Genomic DNA, 18,384 nt, shown 5'->3' with positions numbered 1-18,384 from the left:
TCAGAGAAAAGGTGCCAATGGAAGACAAGTCTTCATCTTACTCTGTATCTTTAACATACAAGGCTGTCCCTGAAGGGGTGTGATATAAATGAATGTTCAATATCTCCTGTCCCTGGAACACTGGAATGGCTGCTCATATTCAGACGTAAGGTTTCCAGGCACTATGAAATACCTGAGCGATTGTGTTCCGTAGCACCAGAGCCAGAATGCTAGTTCTATCCCAGCTGTGATCGCAGACAGTTTGCTTTGGTTTTCTTCTGTGTGAAGTCTGAAGGAAAATGATTGTGGTGCCCTTGCACAAAAAAGAATAAGGAAGCAAACCTGTATTGAACAGTTCCTGTCTTGTAGCTATGAGTCGGCTGTGGGCCAGCACAGGAAAGCCAGTGTTTGCAGGGCAGTGGCTGAGAACACATGACCCCGCTCCATCACGGGTGACTTGTGAAGCTACTTAACTTCTTTCACCTCAATTGATCATCTGCAAAATAGGTATAATAATAATAATAATTAATAATAATAATAATAATAGTCTCATAGTGTTTTTAGAAGTACTAAGTGAATTTGGATAGGTAAAGCTTGAAAGTGTCCTTGGTGATTGATAAGCTCTGGTTATTATTTGTCCTTGTCATTATTATGTTCAGTATCACCACTATCTATAATAAATTGAGTGATTACTGATTTAAACACACACTGCACTTGCAGTTGCTTGTGTGTGCAAGTATGTATCTTCATTATAATATAAAATTTGCTCATGTAAAATCTTGGTTGACAAATTACAAACTGGAAGCCATTAATAGATTCCAACCATAACAATGCCGGTTGGCTTATTTTCCTTGTTAAAAAAATTGTATTTGCATGTACTAAAAAAATCCTAAACAGAGTGGCACAACAGAAGCCCATTAGCAAGCACGCAGCGTAAAAGGATTCCAAATCTAAAGTGCCTCTAAGAACAGTCCTTTGATCACAAAGTTTGTTTTCTCCTCAAAACAATGTGTTGTTGTGACAAAGAACTATTACATGAGGAAGTACATGTCTGCACTGTTGGACGCCATGCATAGTAAATTAAAAGAATACTTGATGTTAGCCTTTTCAGATAATAAACTTTAAAAATAGAAGTGTGTGTTGATACCATCAAGTAGAAAAGAGAAAGAAAGGACAGGAAGTACTGTACCTAATTTGTAATCTTTTCCTTTTCAAGCGTCACCCCTGATTTTCTACCTTGCCCGAGGCAACAGCAGATGCATGTCATATGAAGTTATTGGGGTTTTTTGTTTTTGTTTTTTTGCCCAGGTAACCTGTAGCTGAATAAAATGCTGTAAAGTACTAAAGGTCTGAAACCGAAACGAGCTTTTCATAAACCTGCTTAGAACTTTAGATGCGATCACTGCACTCAGACCTGTGTCTTGTCAGAGAAAATGAAAGTACACTTGGAGCTTTGCTCTCACATTAGGCAATTCCAGCCCGCAGCCAGGTGGAAGGACCACGTCTTCCTGAGACACAAAAACCAGCGATCCTGTCACCATCCCATTACTGCACATTTTCCAGTCAGAATCACTGGTGAGAAGTTCATGGATAAAGAAATCCTGCCAGTGATTTCTGAAACAGGATCCTTCCTTGATGCTGAATGGTGGGGACTTTCAGGCCGCATGTGTCTGTGCGGAGTTGGTAGAGCCGCTTACATATCTTTGACACATCTAACAAGAAATAAGATAGAAACTGCCATGCGAATAGAGAAGAATATTATTGTACTGAAACACTTCTCTAAGAAGTTACAATTTGCAAAATATAATAAACAGCTCAAAATTATGTTTATAATATTAAAATCATTTTTCAAGCTTACTTAATTGATGAGAATCTGTTACAGTCTTTGTAAACTATGTCCATTTTTTCCATCTTCCTTTTCTTTGTTCCGTCTCATCTGCCTCCGTTTTATTTTAGGCTATAAAAACTGAGCCTGAGAAGTCACAGTCAACTAAGGTAAATGATTTAAGTCTTCTAGTGATATATTTGGATTCTTTTAAATAATAATTAGTAAGCTGTTTCCTATACTGGTGCTCTGATATAGGGATTTCTCAACTAATATAATTAACTTTGGACTGACATTTTGAGTGTGATTGTGATGTATGTGTATATTATTATAACATTAAATCCACATATAGTTAAAAGAAAATATATTTTGATGACAAAGCAATATATGTCAGAAGGCATTTTGTTTCAATTCCAATTTTTTTAAAGTAAAGTAGGGCCAATGGGATAGCTCAGTGGTCTAAAGCGCCTGCTTAGGCAAGCTTAGGCAAGCACACAGGGACCCGGTACCACATGCCATGCCAGCCCTGCCCCCATGGCAGGCTGAGCCAGCCACAAAAAAAAAAAAAAGGAAAAATGAGTAAATGAGTAAAGCAAGAGAAACAGGTACAATAGATACTATGAAAGAAAAAGAATGTATTCAGGGCCAGGGAGATGGCTCAGTGGAATAAGCACTTCCCTGGCAAGTGCAAGGGCCTGAGTTCAATCCGCAGTTCCACAAAAAAAAAAAAAAAAGAATGTATTCAAGGGGAGGAAAACCAGGATGAGGAAAAGGAGAAAAGAAGGGAAGAAGATATACAGGATAGCTTAGATAACTGTACTTCTGATTTCTGAAAGGAGCAGTTAGTGCTTAATTTTTCCTTCTTTTAAATTTCTTATAACTTTTAAAAGCCAATTTTGTATGCTTATAGCTAGTAATCTAAACAACTGATTTGAAGACAATGTTGTGCAATATAACGACCAGTATTGAATTCCTATTGTTTGGTTTAGTGAAATTCTGTATTGTTTCTAATTTTTTTTTTACTATTTTTTATTCTTTTTTAAAAAACAAATCTTAAAATATATATAAAAAAAAAAAGGAAGAGAAATGAGAGAATAAACAAAGAGAAGTGGGCATCCAGTTCTGGGCCCACTGACACCCCAGCATGGGGAACCCGCTGAGCCTGGCACCCAGGCTGAGTCTTTTCTAAGAGGCCGGCTGAGGTGTTCTTCACGGGCGAATCTGGCTCAGTGGAGCTGGTGGTTAGATGCTCAGGGCACAGGGCTCACTTTCCCCTGGGATTGGTTCCTGTGGTGTGCTGACTCATGGCCCTGCAGAGCACAGGAAGTCGTTCTACCTTCCTTCAGCCGCAGATCCAGGAGTACAAGTGTTTCTCTTCAATAAAGTGCTACATTTCATTCATTCAAGTGCGTAAGCAAATAGATAAGACCAAAGGGTTTCCTGTAGGAAAGCACAGAGATGCTTTGGGCTGAAGTACCTTAAGTGCAGTAAGAGTGTGACATCATGAGGTCAAAGGTGAGGATTACGTGACCTCCACCTCACAGAAGGCGCCTGAGGACGAGAGATACCTGGTGGATCCTCCAGCGGAGAGTGTAGCAGTCAGGTGAAAGTTGCCTTGCGGTCCTCATTTAAGTGCTTTTGGTTGTCTATTAAACTTCAAGTAAAGTAGGTCTCTAGTGATGTGATAGTCTCTATTTGTAGTAAAGGAAAATCCCTATAAATCAGTAAACTGAAGAAACTACTAGACTCTTCATCTCTCAGAAAAGTTTTTCTTTTTTCAAAAATTAGTTTCTAGTATGGGTTTTCTGATCAACAAACTTAATTGTTGCCTGGATCATTTGATGTCTTTGTGGATAGACCTGTAGTTGCCTTTTTATCTGCATGATTTATGAAAAATGTGTGTTTGAAAACATCTTAATAAATACTCAGTGTCCCACTATTGTTCTAATAATCCCTGTTAGTGGAGACTGGTGATAGGGTTTCTGTTGACCAGACAGCACTCATCTACTCTAATCCCAAAGAACCACACATGACTGAGCTTTTCTTTACAGAGACAGAATGATTTAATTGGAATTTTTAAGCTTTTTTGGAAATAGGAAAAAATGCGATTCACTGTAATTGAACTTTTAATGTTTTGAAATTAACAGCTATCTGTGGTTCAAGAGAAAAAACCCCAAGAAGAAAAGCCAAAGAAACATGCAGAGGTAAGTGGTTATCTCTAGGACCTGATATTCTAATGTGATGTTTTTTGTTAAACTCATCATTGGAGGTGTTTTCTGAGTCAGATGGCTAAATATTTGAGGGGGTTTCTTCTAAATAGTGCCACCTTGTGGCACTAGCAGTGTTTGCAATTTACTTGGTGATTCTGAGAGGGAATTGCCCTATTTCAAATTTTGCATCTAAAGTAAACTTTATAACATTTATGTTACGTTCATTCAGATTCACATAATTAAAACCACAAATAGCACAGCTGTTACAAATGGCTCTTATTCTATAAAATGTCAGCATTGTGCTGAAAATACCCTCATGCTAACAATGTGTGTGTGTGTGTGTGTTTTAGCCAAAAAGCCCAGCCCAGCATGCATCAGATGCACAAAGCAAGCCTGCTCATAGTGAAAAAACAGCTTCCAGATCAAAGGAGCAGCTGACCCCCGAGAAGCCAGCGGAACCAAAGGTAAAGGAATCACGCTCATAGATAGGGAAACACTGTCCTCGACTAGCCATTAAGATTTGGTTTCCCAGTCCACATTGCAGTGTGTAGTTGAATCTGTAGGGATATGCTGAACACATATTTGTACTGTAATGATGTACTACTGTTATGTTAACTGGTTTTCCAAACAGTCTTCTTGTACTTGGGTTTACGGATGGCCAGCAAAGGGCATTAGACAAACTTAATAAAGTGCCTTGGCAGGCTTTCTCCCACTGCCCAGTAATGACAGCCAGGTGGCAGGCAGCAGGCTCTGGTATCTTCCAAATGAGATTTGAACTTCCTTTAACATGGGTTAGGGCTTTTGGCATTATCTTCGCTTTTTTCTTTCTTTTTTTTTTTTTTTTTTCTTCAGGCAGAGTTTGGTAGTTGCCCAATCTGGCTCGAGCAATCCTCCTGTATCAGCCTCCTCAGTAGCTGAGACTGCATGCACACATCACTGTGCCTGACCTTACCTACTTCCTTAAGTGAAAGGATTTTTAGAGTCTTGTTGCAGAGAAGATGAACTTTCAGAGACAAAAAAAATTAAGAAACTGATTTCATAATTGTAAGTTAATGGTAGGCAGCTTTCAGAGCAACAAATATCTATGAGTAGAAATTTATGAGGGCATTTAGAAGATAATAGCTAGAACTACTTACTCCATCAAATATTTTATGGCAGAGATCACATATTTGAAATTTAGCAGTTAAATTGCAGGCATTTGTATATTTATTTGGTTGACAGTGTTGTTCAGATATTTTTAATTAGCTACCAGCAATTAAAGTTAGAATGTTTTAAGTAAGACTACAATTTCTAGCTTTTTCTGAAATCAGAGTAAGAGTAATAGTCAGGTCACGTAGCCAGAATCGACTACAGCCATGACACCTAGAGTATGCACTCCAGTTTACCACTGGGACTGCCTGGTTTGACTTGCCTGTTTGTGGGGCATGCATCGACTCTGTAGGTTCCGAGCCCAGCTTTGTGGGGTGCCCGCATTGCATCATGGGCAGCAGTAGCTAGTAAACGTCCAGGGGGGCCAACTGGCAGGTCTGAGTGACATCTGAAACTCTCATTCATGGCAGTAGTCATTCAGAGAAGTTTAGTCTTGTTGGATCTTTTCTCTCCTGGGCAGACTAAATCGCAGGCCCCTGCTTCCGTGGGTAAGGACAGCGCTGTTGCTGGTGTGGCTGCGACTTCTGGGAAAGCGGATGACAAGGTGAGCACGCAAGCGTAAACACAGGCCTCTGTGTCTATCAGGATTCTTTTATAAGACACATACACTAAGTAACCTGCCATTTGGTAAGACTGAATGGGGCGTTTGTGTGCAAGTTTGTGAAGAAGAGCATGCATTGAAGAGATACAAAGTGAGAGAAATATTAAATGATTCTAAAATTCATATATTCCATAAACACTTATGGAACACCTGCCATACATAAGGCCTGGTATCCATGCTAAAGAAATTAAAGTGTGAGCTGATTCAGATCCTGCCTTCCTTGATTACTTGGCGTGAGATAAAGCGGGTAGAATTTCCACGAGCATTTGAATAAGCACTACTCGCCGCTTTCAGTGTTGACACCAGCTATCTTGATAAAAATCACAAACATTCGCTACAGTGTCAGTATGAAATGATACAGGAGGCTTTCAAAGGAGACACGGCAAGACAGCCAGGGCCTTGTGCCAGCTGGTGCCTGGCAGGCCTGCTCAGAGCCCGCCGTGCTGGGCTGGGAGTGTGAATTCTACCCATAGCAGGGCAAGGCTAGCTCCAGTTCAGAGGTCACGGGCTCATATTGAAGTGACAGGTAAACAACAAACAATTACAAGAAGATGGAATTTTTTAAAAATAGAGTGTAGTTTTTATATTCTTGCTTCTCAAAATGAGTAATGTGTAGGCTACAGTATGAGGAGGGAGTCATGGGAGAAGAGTTGGGTGTGTTTTTCTTTTGTGAAACATTTCTTCTCAGATTTTTAGAGATAAGGAACATAATTTTTATCCAAACTCATGCAGCTCTCCTGTGGAGTTAAAACACAATTCACAACACTTTCTAAATAGAACACCCAACTCAAGCATATCTTCTTCCTGTACCAGGTCACTTTTGTGCTTTTTTCACCCCTCATCCTCACCCAAGGGATACAAATTTGTGTCTTGTACCAGTACAGAGCGCTTAAGTGAAAGGGCTTGAGAATAGATGGATTCAGGGTAGAGCATTGCCTATGTGAAAACAGATTTTAAAATACAATCAAAACTTTAAGTTGTTATGGATATGTTAGCTGGTGTATCAGTGAAAGCCGAATGATAAAATGAGGAGAGGTTTGTGTGGTATTCTTGTGCTTTGGATTGGGCTGGGCCTTGTATTGTGTCTTTCTTTGCCCGTGATTCTTCTGTTAGAGTCGATCGGATCTGCCGTCTTGTTTTAGTACGTAGCATGTTTAAAGCGCTGTGAGTGACTGCACCCTGGCCCTTTGGGGCTGGAGGTATCTGGAGCTACAATTCAAGGCAGATTGTGGGAGGCCCCCACCGGGAGCTGCTTGGAGAAGAATTGGGGGATGTTTGCCTGATTCCGGGAGTCTCAAGGGCTTTGACAAAGTAGACAGAAGGCAGCTAGGAGAAAAGACTTGCCGCGCTCCAAGGTTTTGCGGAGTTTCCATTGTTGTGGGCACCAGATGCATTCCAGTGTAGGTGAAGCTTGAGGAGCGAGTGCTGGGGCTGAAAGACCAGAAAGACAGGTTAAGGCTGCCCTGGAGAATGCGAAGTTGCCTTTCTACTAGGCAGAGATAGGAAGGTGAAAGGTTGGTCAGCGGGGGTTTCAATAGTTCCATGGGTCATGGTTTAGCTGAAATGGATTAACACAGTGGGTTGTACCAGAGACACTGCAGAGCTGAATCCTTCAGGCTTTAGAAAATAGTTGGCCAGAGTGGATAAGGGCAAAATAAAATCTAAGATAACTTGAGGCTTTGGAATCTGGACTCAATTCGTAATTTCAAGGTAAGGCAGGGGAAGATGGCTGCTAAGGAGCGACAGCAAGGCTGAGAGTTTCTGAATTGGTAATGGAGGAAAGAGAGGTTCCTCAGGTAGGGGTGAAAGACAAAGTGATGTGGGAGGGTAATGGAAAGAGACCCCAGCTAGACCAAAATCCAGTGTTTAGGATGTGAAGAGAATCTGGACCACTCATGGCTCTGAGCACCCTACGCCCCCCAGACAGGGCCAAGGTGCTATCTTGAGAGGGGGTCAGACTGAGAGGGCACCACCCTTCAGTGCCAGCCGCTGGAGGGATTCACAGCCCTCTTACTCCCGCTGGGGAAGGCAAGGGAGATGTATGCAGTCTGGGATGCAGAGAAACTGAAAGCAGAAGAATGGAGCAAAAGGCCCGCACTTGCTGTCCTGTGGACAATAGCTCTGCGGCACCTTTGAGCAGAGGGACCGTGGGGGAAAGAGAAGGCTTACTCACCACAGAAAAACAAGTTGCGGGTCTCCCCACATACAGGGAGAGAGCTATGTCAGTGGGACACTCGGCATGCTACCCATGATTGCCCTTGTGTTCCCTGGGGGTGCCCTACTGTCCCCTAGCTGGGGACTACAGAAGGCAGGGACCCTGAGACTGTGACAGGCCTGCCAGGAGAGAATGAAAGAAGATCTGTGAGAGAACAGCCTGGACCCGGGGCAGGTTTGGTACAGCCAGAACAGAGCAGGCACCTGGGAAGTGCCACAGCCCAACACTAGCAAAGGCTGCTCTCGGCCAGGCCTGCGGCTCTGACACCTGGACCCTGATGGCAAGTGGAACCCAGGCCGAGCCGTCCAACCATACATTGGGGTTCAAGCTTTTAGGTTAGAGCTGTGAGTTTGTCTGTAGCGAGGTGCTATTTTACAGGGTGTGGGGGGTACTTGGGTCTTGATTTTGTGTCTGCACTCAGAGCCCCAGCACCCACTGGGGGTTTGGAAGAAAACTTTTATGTATGAACCAGATATCAGCTGCCTGTGAGGTGGGATTTTTTATGTATATTGGGAAAGTCTGAGAAGTTTGAAGGCAGGTGGAAACGGAATCTTGATCCAGGAGGAACTTGAGGGTACAGGCTTGGGGAGACATCAGAAAGGAGCCGCTCTGTGGGGCTGCTGTTGGGAGCCCAGAGGCAGAGAAAACAGGCTGGGCTGAGGGAGGTGAGAGGTCTGTGCAGCAGTCTTGGGCAGATGGGCTGCAGACTAAGACTTCATCAACATGTGGGAACACTTTGCTGTTGAGAGGTAGGGTCAGGCCACAGTCCAGGTGGAGAGCCTAGCAGGGTAAGCGGGGCTGTCTTTGAAGTCTGGGATAGGGCTTCCAGATGACCTGGGTGCATGGCCTGAGGGGGCTTGCCTAAGTAAACTGAAGAGAGGTACGGAGAAGGGTGGAGTATGGAAGAAGGAAGGAGGGTTTGGGAAGGTGACTGTTTCTCTGAGCTCGAGGAGGAAGTCCTATCCCACAAGAGTGAACAGGAGTCCTATCCCACAAGAGTGAAAGCACCAGGGAATCACCTGGAGTGAGCAGTTTAAGGGTGTAGTCCTACATGTAGAGATGAAAAGCCTGGGTGTCAGCTCCCACTGTGGATCCTGGAGGTTTAACTGTAGCTCTCAGGAATGCTGACAGTGGGGAACAAGGTCCCTTGTATGAGGAGAAGACATGAGCTAGCCTTCTGCTCACCCTGGGCTCTTGTGTGGGGCTGGGCCCTGTCAGTCTGGGCTAGAATAGGCCCCATTAGGTAAGCAGCGTCTGGCATGGGAGTGGATATCCCTAACCCTGTGCCAGAGCAGGGACAGTGCATTTTCCAGGGGCTGTTTAAATGCACAGGGGCAGGGTTTTGTAGGGACCACAGATTTGAGCATTGCTTTGCCCAATGCTCTGTTTTGCTGTCTCACAAGCAAGGCCCAGGGTAGTTACTCTGGCTTGAGTAATTGGCCTGGACAGAGTGTTGTTACGAGAAGCTGGGAAGCAGACTTACTGGAGGTACTTTTTGGAGACCTCTCTGTACATCCAGAAAGTAGTGGTCATGAGCTCAGCTATACAAGTTTGAGAATCTTTTTTTTTTTAGCTTTGGTCTGGTGTCAAGGGCCACTGGGAAATAAAATAAGTCTTGACAGCTATCCCTTGGCTGAGGAGGGATTTAAGCGTGCATAAGCTTTGAGTGCCTTTGTAAGTCAGGCCATCAGCTGCTCTGGGCTTTTGGGGGCGGTCTTGATAGAGTTTTGGGGTTACTGGAATGGATGGTCTTAGTGAAGGATCTGTAAGCAGCCGTCTATGTATGCCTTGATGCCCGGGAAAGTGCAGAACTGCTGACCACCCCCCAGCCCATGTGGGTCCACAGGGACTTCCTAAAGATTGATCTGGGGATGCCTGTCCAGTCTCTCAGGAAACCATCTCCTCTGATGTGGCCAGGCCATGAGAATCAGTCCATGTCTCTAACTTTGTCCAAAGGACACCCTGAAACAAGCTACAGACTCCCAGCCATTCTCTTTGGGACCATGGGCTTCCAGATTTCTCAGATTTTAGCCAATTCCCTGTTAGGCTGTGTGCTGAAAAATCTCTCACCTCTCAGCCTGAAGGGAAGTGTTCAGCCCAAACATCTTATTTTATTCCCTCCCAGCCTGGCCTAAACCCAGTGCCTGCATTCAGTACATTTAATTTCCAAATTCTCTATGGCTTTGATAACTGATTGCAGAGAAGCTGCACGTGACAAGAGGTCTCCTGTCTTCAAGCCTTCTTCACCCTCCTCTCTTGTCCCTGCTATTTATTCTGTTCTACCTCACACCAGATAGTACCTGTTCCTCACACAAAAACTACCAGGAGAGAAAGTACAGAGGAAAATAAAGAGAAGGGGCAAAGACAGCCTGAGATGGCCTCTTGGCTACCAGCTAGTTGGTATAAACACCCAACTAGGTCACCAGGAGTAGCAGGGTGAGCCGGCTAATGCCAAGGCTGGCAGGATTCCTGTGGATTGAGGTTCCAAGTTTGTGACCTATGCATGGAGAGGGGCCTCAAGGTTCTGCTATACCAGAGTGTGACCTTCCCTTCTGGGTCTGGTGGTCCTTGGGAGGCACCAGGCACCAGACACAGAATAGCCACTATCCGGAGCACCTTTCCCCTTGGGTCCTCACGTGATAATATGCTTAGGGGAACCTTAAAAATGATGAGAGTAAGAAAAATTCACCCATACTGCATGATGCTAAGTAGACCAAATTACAGCTAACTTGAGTTGGAGAAAAATTAGGGGACAGCGCATGTGCAGTGACAAAATCAGCTTGCTGAAATCATAGCCAAAGACTTCCTGCTATAGCCTGAGAACTCAACAGGTGAGCTAGGCTTAAAGAGCATCAGAGACCTACAAGGAAATGAAGTTTCCCACATCATAGGCAGAAACCCTAGAAGTCTGACACGAAGACAGAATCTTAAAAGTTGTTAGAGAAAAGCAAACTATCAGGTATAAAGGCAAGCCCAGTAGGACAGCAGCAGACTTTTCAGCACAAACTTTAAAGCCATAAGATCTTGGGGTAAAATGTTTAACAACTAAAGAAAATAACTTCCAACTCAGACTGATATATTCTGCAAAACTGTCTTAAAATTGCCAGAGAAGTAAATACTGTCTGTGGTGAACACTTGAAGAAAGTCATCAATATCAAATGAGCACTCTAAAAATATACTCAAGTATATTTTAGACATAGTGAACCTGACAAAACCGCAAGGTTGGATGGAATAAATACATGCAGCAAGGTGGGTAGTAAGAAGAGAAAAGTAAAAGAATCAACAAGAAAAACAAAAGGAAGTCAATGACAGGCATAAGTGAAAATCTTTCAATAACTCAGTGTATGGGTGAGGGAGATAGCTCAGTAGAATAAGCGCTTGTCTTGCAAGCACAGGGTCCTGAGTTCAATCCCCAGTACCGCAAAAAAAAAAAAAAAAAACTGAAATAGTAAATAAGGGCGTGGTCTGGGCCTGAGCTTCCCAATTAATAGACATAGATTGACAGAATGGATCAAAACAAAGAAATCGCCTATTTCCTGCATTCAAGAAACTCATCTCATCTAAAAAGAAATTCACAGACCAAAAGATGAAGGGTAAAAACATTATTGCAGGGGCTGGGATAAGTGCTTCCCTGGCAAGTGCAAGGCCCTGAGTTCAATCCTTAGTTCTGCAAAAAACAAAACAAAACAAAAATAAATTATTCCATGCCCTAGGACCCCAAAAGCAAGAAAGGATCACAATTTTATCCTCAAAGTAAACATCAAGCTAAAACTGACCAGAGAAGCTAAAGGTCACTACTTATTAATCCAATGAAGGATTTAATAAGAAGAGTTAACAGTTATAAATAAGTATCCATTGACTGTTGGTGACCTAACTTTATAAACAAACACTAGTGGGTGTAGAAGATCAAATAAATACCAACACAATCATAGCGAGTGATTTTAATACTCCAACTTTCACAAATGGATCAACTAAACAAACAACCACCAAAAGAAATACCGGAATTAAATCACACATTCTAACAAATGGACTTCATAAATATGTAGACTTTTATTCTAGAACAGCAGAGTTAAAGTTCTTTTTAGCAACATGTGGAACTTTCTGCAAAACCACAGACTGGTCCATAAACCTTGCTTAAATGAATATATAAAACAAGCAAAATCATGACATGTATATTGTCACATCGCAGCACACAGAAACTGAGAATCAGCTCAAAGAATCAATGAATCAAAGAGCTTGTTTTTTGAAAGAATAAGCAAAATAGACAAATCTTTTATTAGATTTACCAAATGAAGGGAAAAAAAAAAAAGCCCACATCCATCCAATTAGAAATGAAAAAGTTGGGTTGGCCAGATAGCTCAGCGGATTAAAGCGCCTGCTTAGGCAGACACAGGGGCTGGGGGTTCAATCCCTGGCCTGCAGTGCCAGCCCCGCCCTCAGGGCATACTGAGCTGGTGATCAAGACTGGATGTGGTGGCGCGTGCCTGTAATCCCAGTGCTTGGGAGGCTAAAAACAGGAGGGTCACTACAAGTCCAATCTGTATAGTGAGGCCCTGTACTAAACACATTTAAAAAAAAAAAGAAGAAAGAAAAAAGTTGAAATTACAACACAGACTGCCCAAATCCAGAAGATTTTACTATGAAAAATTGTGCTCTGACTGAGAATCTAAATAGAAATGAACAGATTCCTATATACTTACAAATTATCAAAACTGAATCAAGACATAAAAATCTGAGTAACTGATAACAGGCAATGAAATTGAGAAGTAATAAAAAGCTTACCAACTATGAAAAACCCATGGATTCATAGCCGAACTCTATAAGACCTTCAGGCAGGATATAAGGCCAATACTCCTCAAATTCTTTAGTGGAATTGAAAAGGAAGGACTATTTCCAAATTCAGTCCTGGAAGCTACCATTCCCCTGATTCCAAAAGCAAAAAATCTTCAGCTAAGAAAACTACAGGCCAATCTCTTCAATGACAGTAGATGCGAAAGTCCTCAACAAGATGGACAATAGAATGAAATGAATCACCAATCATACATTGTGACCAAGCGGGCTTCATCACAGGATGCAAAGCTAATTGAACATATACAAATCAATAAATATAAAAATCTTATAAACAGAAAAAAGGACAAAACCTCGTGATTATATCAATTGATCTTGAAAAAAAATGACAAAATCCAACAGCTACTTATGCTAAAATTGTGAAAAAGAATAGGTAAAGGAGAACTTTATCTTAATCTGATAAATGCCATTTATAACAGAACAGCCTGCATCATATTTAATGGCTAAATGCTGAAAGCTTTATTCCTAAAATCAGGAACAAGACAAGGATGACCACTGTCTTCACTCGTGTTTGTGACAATACTCAAAACATTAGCCTGAGCAATCAGGCAAGAGAAAGAAATAGAAGGAATACATAGATAGGGCAGGAAAAACTCAAATTATCATTACTTGCAGATGTCATGATCCTATATGTAGAAGATCCAAAAAAATTCTACCAGACTTCTTCTAGAATTAATAAGCAAATTTAACAATGTCGCAGGGTTTTTACACAATCAACACACAAAAAAGGGGCAAAGCAGGAGGCATCGCAATCCCAGATTTCACGTTGTATTACAGAGCTACAGTGATTAAAAACAGCAGGCTAGTAGCACAAAAATAACCTCTATAGATTATAGGAACAAAATAGAGGATGTGAAAGCAACTCCAGACACATGCAGCTGTCTGATCTTTGACAAAGGGACCAAAAACATATTGTCGGCATGCAGGGACTGAAGCTAGGCCCCACATCTCCCAGTCTCTCACATGCATGAAATTAAAAATGGATCAAAGATCTAGATATGAAAACAAACATGCCAGAAAATGAAAGAGGTAAAGCTCTTCAAATCTTGGACATAGGCAAGGACTTTCTAAACAGAGCCACAGTTGTACAAAATAGCATCAAAACCAGCAAATACTATTATGTCAAATTAAAAAGCTCTGTGCACGAAGGAAGCAATCAGCAGAGTGAAGAGACAGCCTACAGGGTCGGGGAGAAATTGGCAGCTACAACTCTGAAGGGGGAAAATATCTAGAATATATAAAGAACTCAAAAACTTAGACACGTCTTGGCTGGGGAGATAGCTCAGCGGCATAAGTGCCTGCCTGGCAAGCACAAGGTCCTGCGTTTGAGTCTCTCTCTCTCTCTCTCTCTCTCTCTCTCTCTCTCTCTCTCTCTCACACACACACACACACACACACACAACAACAACCTTAGACACTTCAAAATAAAAGACCCAGTCAAAAATTAGTCACTAATAGTAATAGACACTTTCCTGGAAAAAAATGTTCACCAGTTCACCAGCTCTGGCCATTAGCACAGTGCAAATTAAACATTATTGAGACTCCACTATACTCCCAAAAAAATGTCAAATACAGGGGCTGGGGAGATGGCTTAATAGAATAAGTGTTTGTTTGGCAAGTGCAAGGGCCCGAGTTCAATCCTCGGTTCTGCCAAAAAAAAAAAAAAAAAAAAAAGAAAAAGAAAACAAATACAATGATACCTCAATTTTTGAACTCCATTTGTTCCAAGTTTGTGTTTGAACACTGAAAAGTAAGAAAATTAAACATTTTTCCATAAGAAATAATGGAAACCACATAACCAGTTCCGAGGACCAAAAGCTACTTAAAAATTGATTTCTCCATAACTTTAATGTTTGGCAATGATTTCTTTCTTTAACTCTATCATGGAATTCAGATACCTTCAAATGACACATGGCCCCTGATTGTCTTTCCTGCAACAAAATCACCTGCCAAGCCCTGAAAACATTTTACTTCTGTCCCTAGAGAGTAACTTTGGCCAGGACTGGCAGCCTGGCCAGGCACATGTGTAATGTGTGCCTGTGCTGGCCAAGAAGAAGAGGCCCAGAGGTGACAGAAAACACCAGAGTAGAATCAGAATGGTGCTGGGCCTCACATCTGTGAGGGCTGAGTCAGGAGAAGTGTGCTTCTGTGAACCAGCGGCAGGGATGATGCGTGGTTGCTGCTGATTGGACGGTCCCTGGGCATCTCTGAAAGTACCAAGATGGGGAGAGAAACTGTAGCAGGGAAGAGGGGAGTAAGGAGCTAGCAAGCCGGGGGTGTGGGGCTCATGATGTGTGGGAACAAGGACCCAGAGAGCAGTGGCTGGAGTTAGGGAAAAGGAGGACATGTTGATTTTTCAAAGACCAGCAGTGGGAATTGGAGAAGACAGTGAAGAAAGAGACATGGGTCTTGGGTTCAAATCTTGGTTCTGTCCTTTACCGTGTGACCTGAGGAGAGTTACTTAATTGACGCTTTCTTTCCACACCACTAAAATTGATATTTTTAGGCAGTTCTGAAAGCAGACATAACACATAGAATATTTGTTGTAGAGCAGGTGTTCTATGTATCATCAATTTCAATGAATTTGTTTGAAAACAGGTAATTATATTACTTTATAAAGTTGTGTGAAAAGGATCCTTTAATGTCTTTCTGAACTCTCACCAGAAAAAAGAAAAGAAATCATTAATGTCTGCTGCACCAGTTGAATCCAAACCAGATAAACCATCTGGAAAGGTACGAAGATGACAGTGCCCTGCTATCTATGATGCTCACCCTCTTGGCCTTATACTTTTCTCAGCCTGATTTTTTGGGGGCAAACAAAATAAAAGGGATGATTTAAAGAAGCATTTTAATGACTTAGTGTTTTAAGCAAACGTGACTGGGTGGTTGGAGGTGTGGCTTTTGCATCTTTATGTGCAGCATTTTATAACTTTTGAAAACTCGAGTTTCATCTCATGGAGTTTCCATTCCAATTTACCTCTGACAAATAAATCTTCTGGAATCAGATGTATGACTCTAGAAGGTGTTTCATTATTCTGAAATTCACCACCCCCCAAATCAATCTAATGCTAATAGGACCTAAATTCTATTACACCTATTGATTACCAATTCTATTGATCAGGCAGGTCCTAAAATTGTTGTGGGAATATGAGTTGAAAATAGAGGCCAACATTTTAAATAGCTCTTTACAGTCTGAGTTACATGGTAAAGGGTCTTTTCCTAGAATTTTTACTCTTTCAGATGCAGGTTATTGTTCCCAGTGAGTCGTTCTTAACTTTAAAACTGAGGGGAGGCATTTCCTCATTCGTTACATTGCCATAAGCCGGTGTTGACCAAACAAACTGTCAGCTGTTGCAAATTTGACATCTCTTGTGGGTAATTTCAGCTTCTTACCTTTAGATAAGAAGTGAACAAAAGAACGTAAATATATGAAAGAATACCAAGAAATCCATTGTTGAAATAGAGGGTTTTTTTTTTTTTTGTTTTTTGTTTTTTGTTTTTTTGTTTTGTTTTTTGCAGAACCGGGGATTGAACTCAGACCCTTGCGCTTGCCAGGGAAGCGCTTATTCTACTGAGCCATCTCCCGGGCCTAGAGTTTGTTTTTTGAAGAGGTGCTGGTGCTGTTTATTGTTGTGTTTTTAGTTTCTTTGTGAAAAACTCCAGAAAACTATTGATAAACAATAAGGACCCAAAGTCATGTTGTTGTAGAACATAGTCATAATGCTTTGATTTGGTGTGGTTTCTTTTTTCTTTTTAACAGTACATTAGATTGGCAGCTTCATTGAACTCATGCATTATTTTTGAAGAATACAAAATAGTGATAGAAAAAAAACCAGCATTAGAAATGATACAAAATTTCACTAAATAAAGTAATAGGGATTCCACAACGATTACATGATATTATCTTCAAATTAGTTGTTCAGCTTACCAGATATGCAAGATTGGTTTAAAGAAAAAATAAAACAATAACAAAAAATGTGGTAAGAAATTCAAAAGAAAACAAAAGAGTAACACATTTTTTCTTTCATGTAGTCACCTTTGGACTAGTGAAAATTGTTCTTACCTAGATAAGGTTTTTAAAATTTTTTTTCAATCCTAATCTGTACTCTGGCATTGAATCAGATTAGGCTGACCTTTTTTTTTGGTTTGTTTGTTTTTTGTTTTTTTGAGGTACCAGGGATTGAACTCAGGACCTTGTGCTTGCCAGGCAAGCACTTATTCTACTGAGTTTTCTCCCTGGCCCTAACAGTATGTTTTAAATAAAAAATTTAAAAAGTTAAAAAAAAGTGAAATATATTTATCAAATCACAATTAAATATCTGACTCTCTTTCACTTGCAGTCAGGAATTGATGCTGCTTTGGATGACCTAATAGACACATTAGGAGAGCCTGAAGAAACGAACGAGGATAGCACAGTATATTCCGGACCAGAAATTTCAGTATGTGATCTGATATATCCGTTAAAATTCATTCTCAGTAGCAGAGCAATAAGGCCCCGGTCATAGAATCCTAGAAAACACTGGTATTCTGTGGCTTGGATAGAAAGTCATTGTCAATAATGACAATGTAAGATTTGTTTTGGGCTTAGAAATAGTTCGTCTAATGGTAGCTATACAATTGTATTGATTCAGAAAACATTAAATTTTCTGTGTTTAAATTGGCACTGTCATATAGCCTGCTGGGTCAGAAAAACTTACTTTTCAAGATTCAACTCCAGTGAATTTGAATTTATTTTCATTTCTGAATATTTCCCATTCTACATGTTGAACTTATTTTGATTTATAAATATGTATCTTTCTCAGATTATTTCTACCATTCTCAGATCATTTCCTAATCCATGTAAAGCAATAAAATCATGTTTCTAAAAGATATGCTATACAGAGATGAAAATATTTTTAATAGTTACAAAAATTTATTTCTAGGGGTTCAATCACCAGGCCTGCCATGCCGGCCCTGCCCCCAGGGCACACTGAGCTGGCAATTGAGGCCGGGCATGGTGGTACACGCCTGTAATCCCAGCTCTTGGGAGGCTGTAAACAGGTGTATCACTAGGAGTCTGATCTAGTAGTGAGACCCTGAACACCCTGTAGACCCTTCCCTAAAAAAAAAAAAAAAAAAAAAAAAAATATTTCTAGAGTTTATAAAGAGCAAAGATAGTGAGAAAAAAACTATTCAAAGAAAATTAGGAGACTTTATCAAGCAATGAGCCAGTGAGCTGTTCATTGTAATCAGGAAAGATGTTCTAGTAGTTAGGTGTTCTACTAACTAGGAAAATGATGTTGAAACCTGAGAAGACAACCTTTAATCTTGCAGATTGGAAATGTCTGAAAGTCTAACAAGTCCGACAGCTGATGGGTGCTGAACATAGGTGTCCCCTCGAATCAGAGTTTACCTCCAGAGAGCCTTGCCTTAGCATGCTAAGAGTGATAAGAGCTGGTCCAATATTTGAAAATACTTTTATTCAACAGATGACAGGATAACATGCAATGCTTTGTAGTGCTGAAAATGGATTGCCATGTTGTGACATGGTTACATTATAAAATCAGTATAGAATACA

The 18,384-nt window shown here is 41.1% G+C and overlaps 1 protein-coding gene across 6 annotated transcripts in view; it reads left to right on the top strand.

Annotated features, from left to right (window-relative positions):
• Positions 1 to 18,384, top strand: part of Cast (calpastatin) — a 106,662-nt gene that overhangs the window by 53,170 nt on the left and 35,108 nt on the right. For 4 of the 6 annotated variants that reach the window (XM_023708486.1, XM_023708488.1, XM_004625476.2 and 1 more), the window contains 6 exons: positions 1,936 to 1,974; positions 3,952 to 4,008; positions 4,365 to 4,478; positions 5,624 to 5,707; positions 15,492 to 15,560; positions 17,168 to 17,266. In XM_023708486.1, the coding sequence (XP_023564254.1) occupies positions 1,936 to 1,974; positions 3,952 to 4,008; positions 4,365 to 4,478; positions 5,624 to 5,707; positions 15,492 to 15,560; positions 17,168 to 17,266 (462 nt within the window). The remainder of the gene's footprint in view (positions 1 to 1,935; positions 1,975 to 3,951; positions 4,009 to 4,364; positions 4,479 to 5,623; positions 5,708 to 15,491; positions 15,561 to 17,167; positions 17,267 to 18,384) is intronic. The other 2 variants (XM_023708489.1, XM_023708491.1) reach the window with 2 other exon arrangements.

The sequence above is a fragment of the Octodon degus genome, unplaced genomic scaffold (assembly GCF_000260255.1).
Source record: "Octodon degus isolate 3935 unplaced genomic scaffold, OctDeg1.0 scaffold00009, whole genome shotgun sequence".
Taxonomy (NCBI): Eukaryota; Metazoa; Chordata; class Mammalia; order Rodentia; family Octodontidae; genus Octodon; species Octodon degus.
The sequence above is the reverse complement of the archived record's forward strand: the minus strand, read 5'-3'. Positions and strand labels throughout refer to the sequence as shown.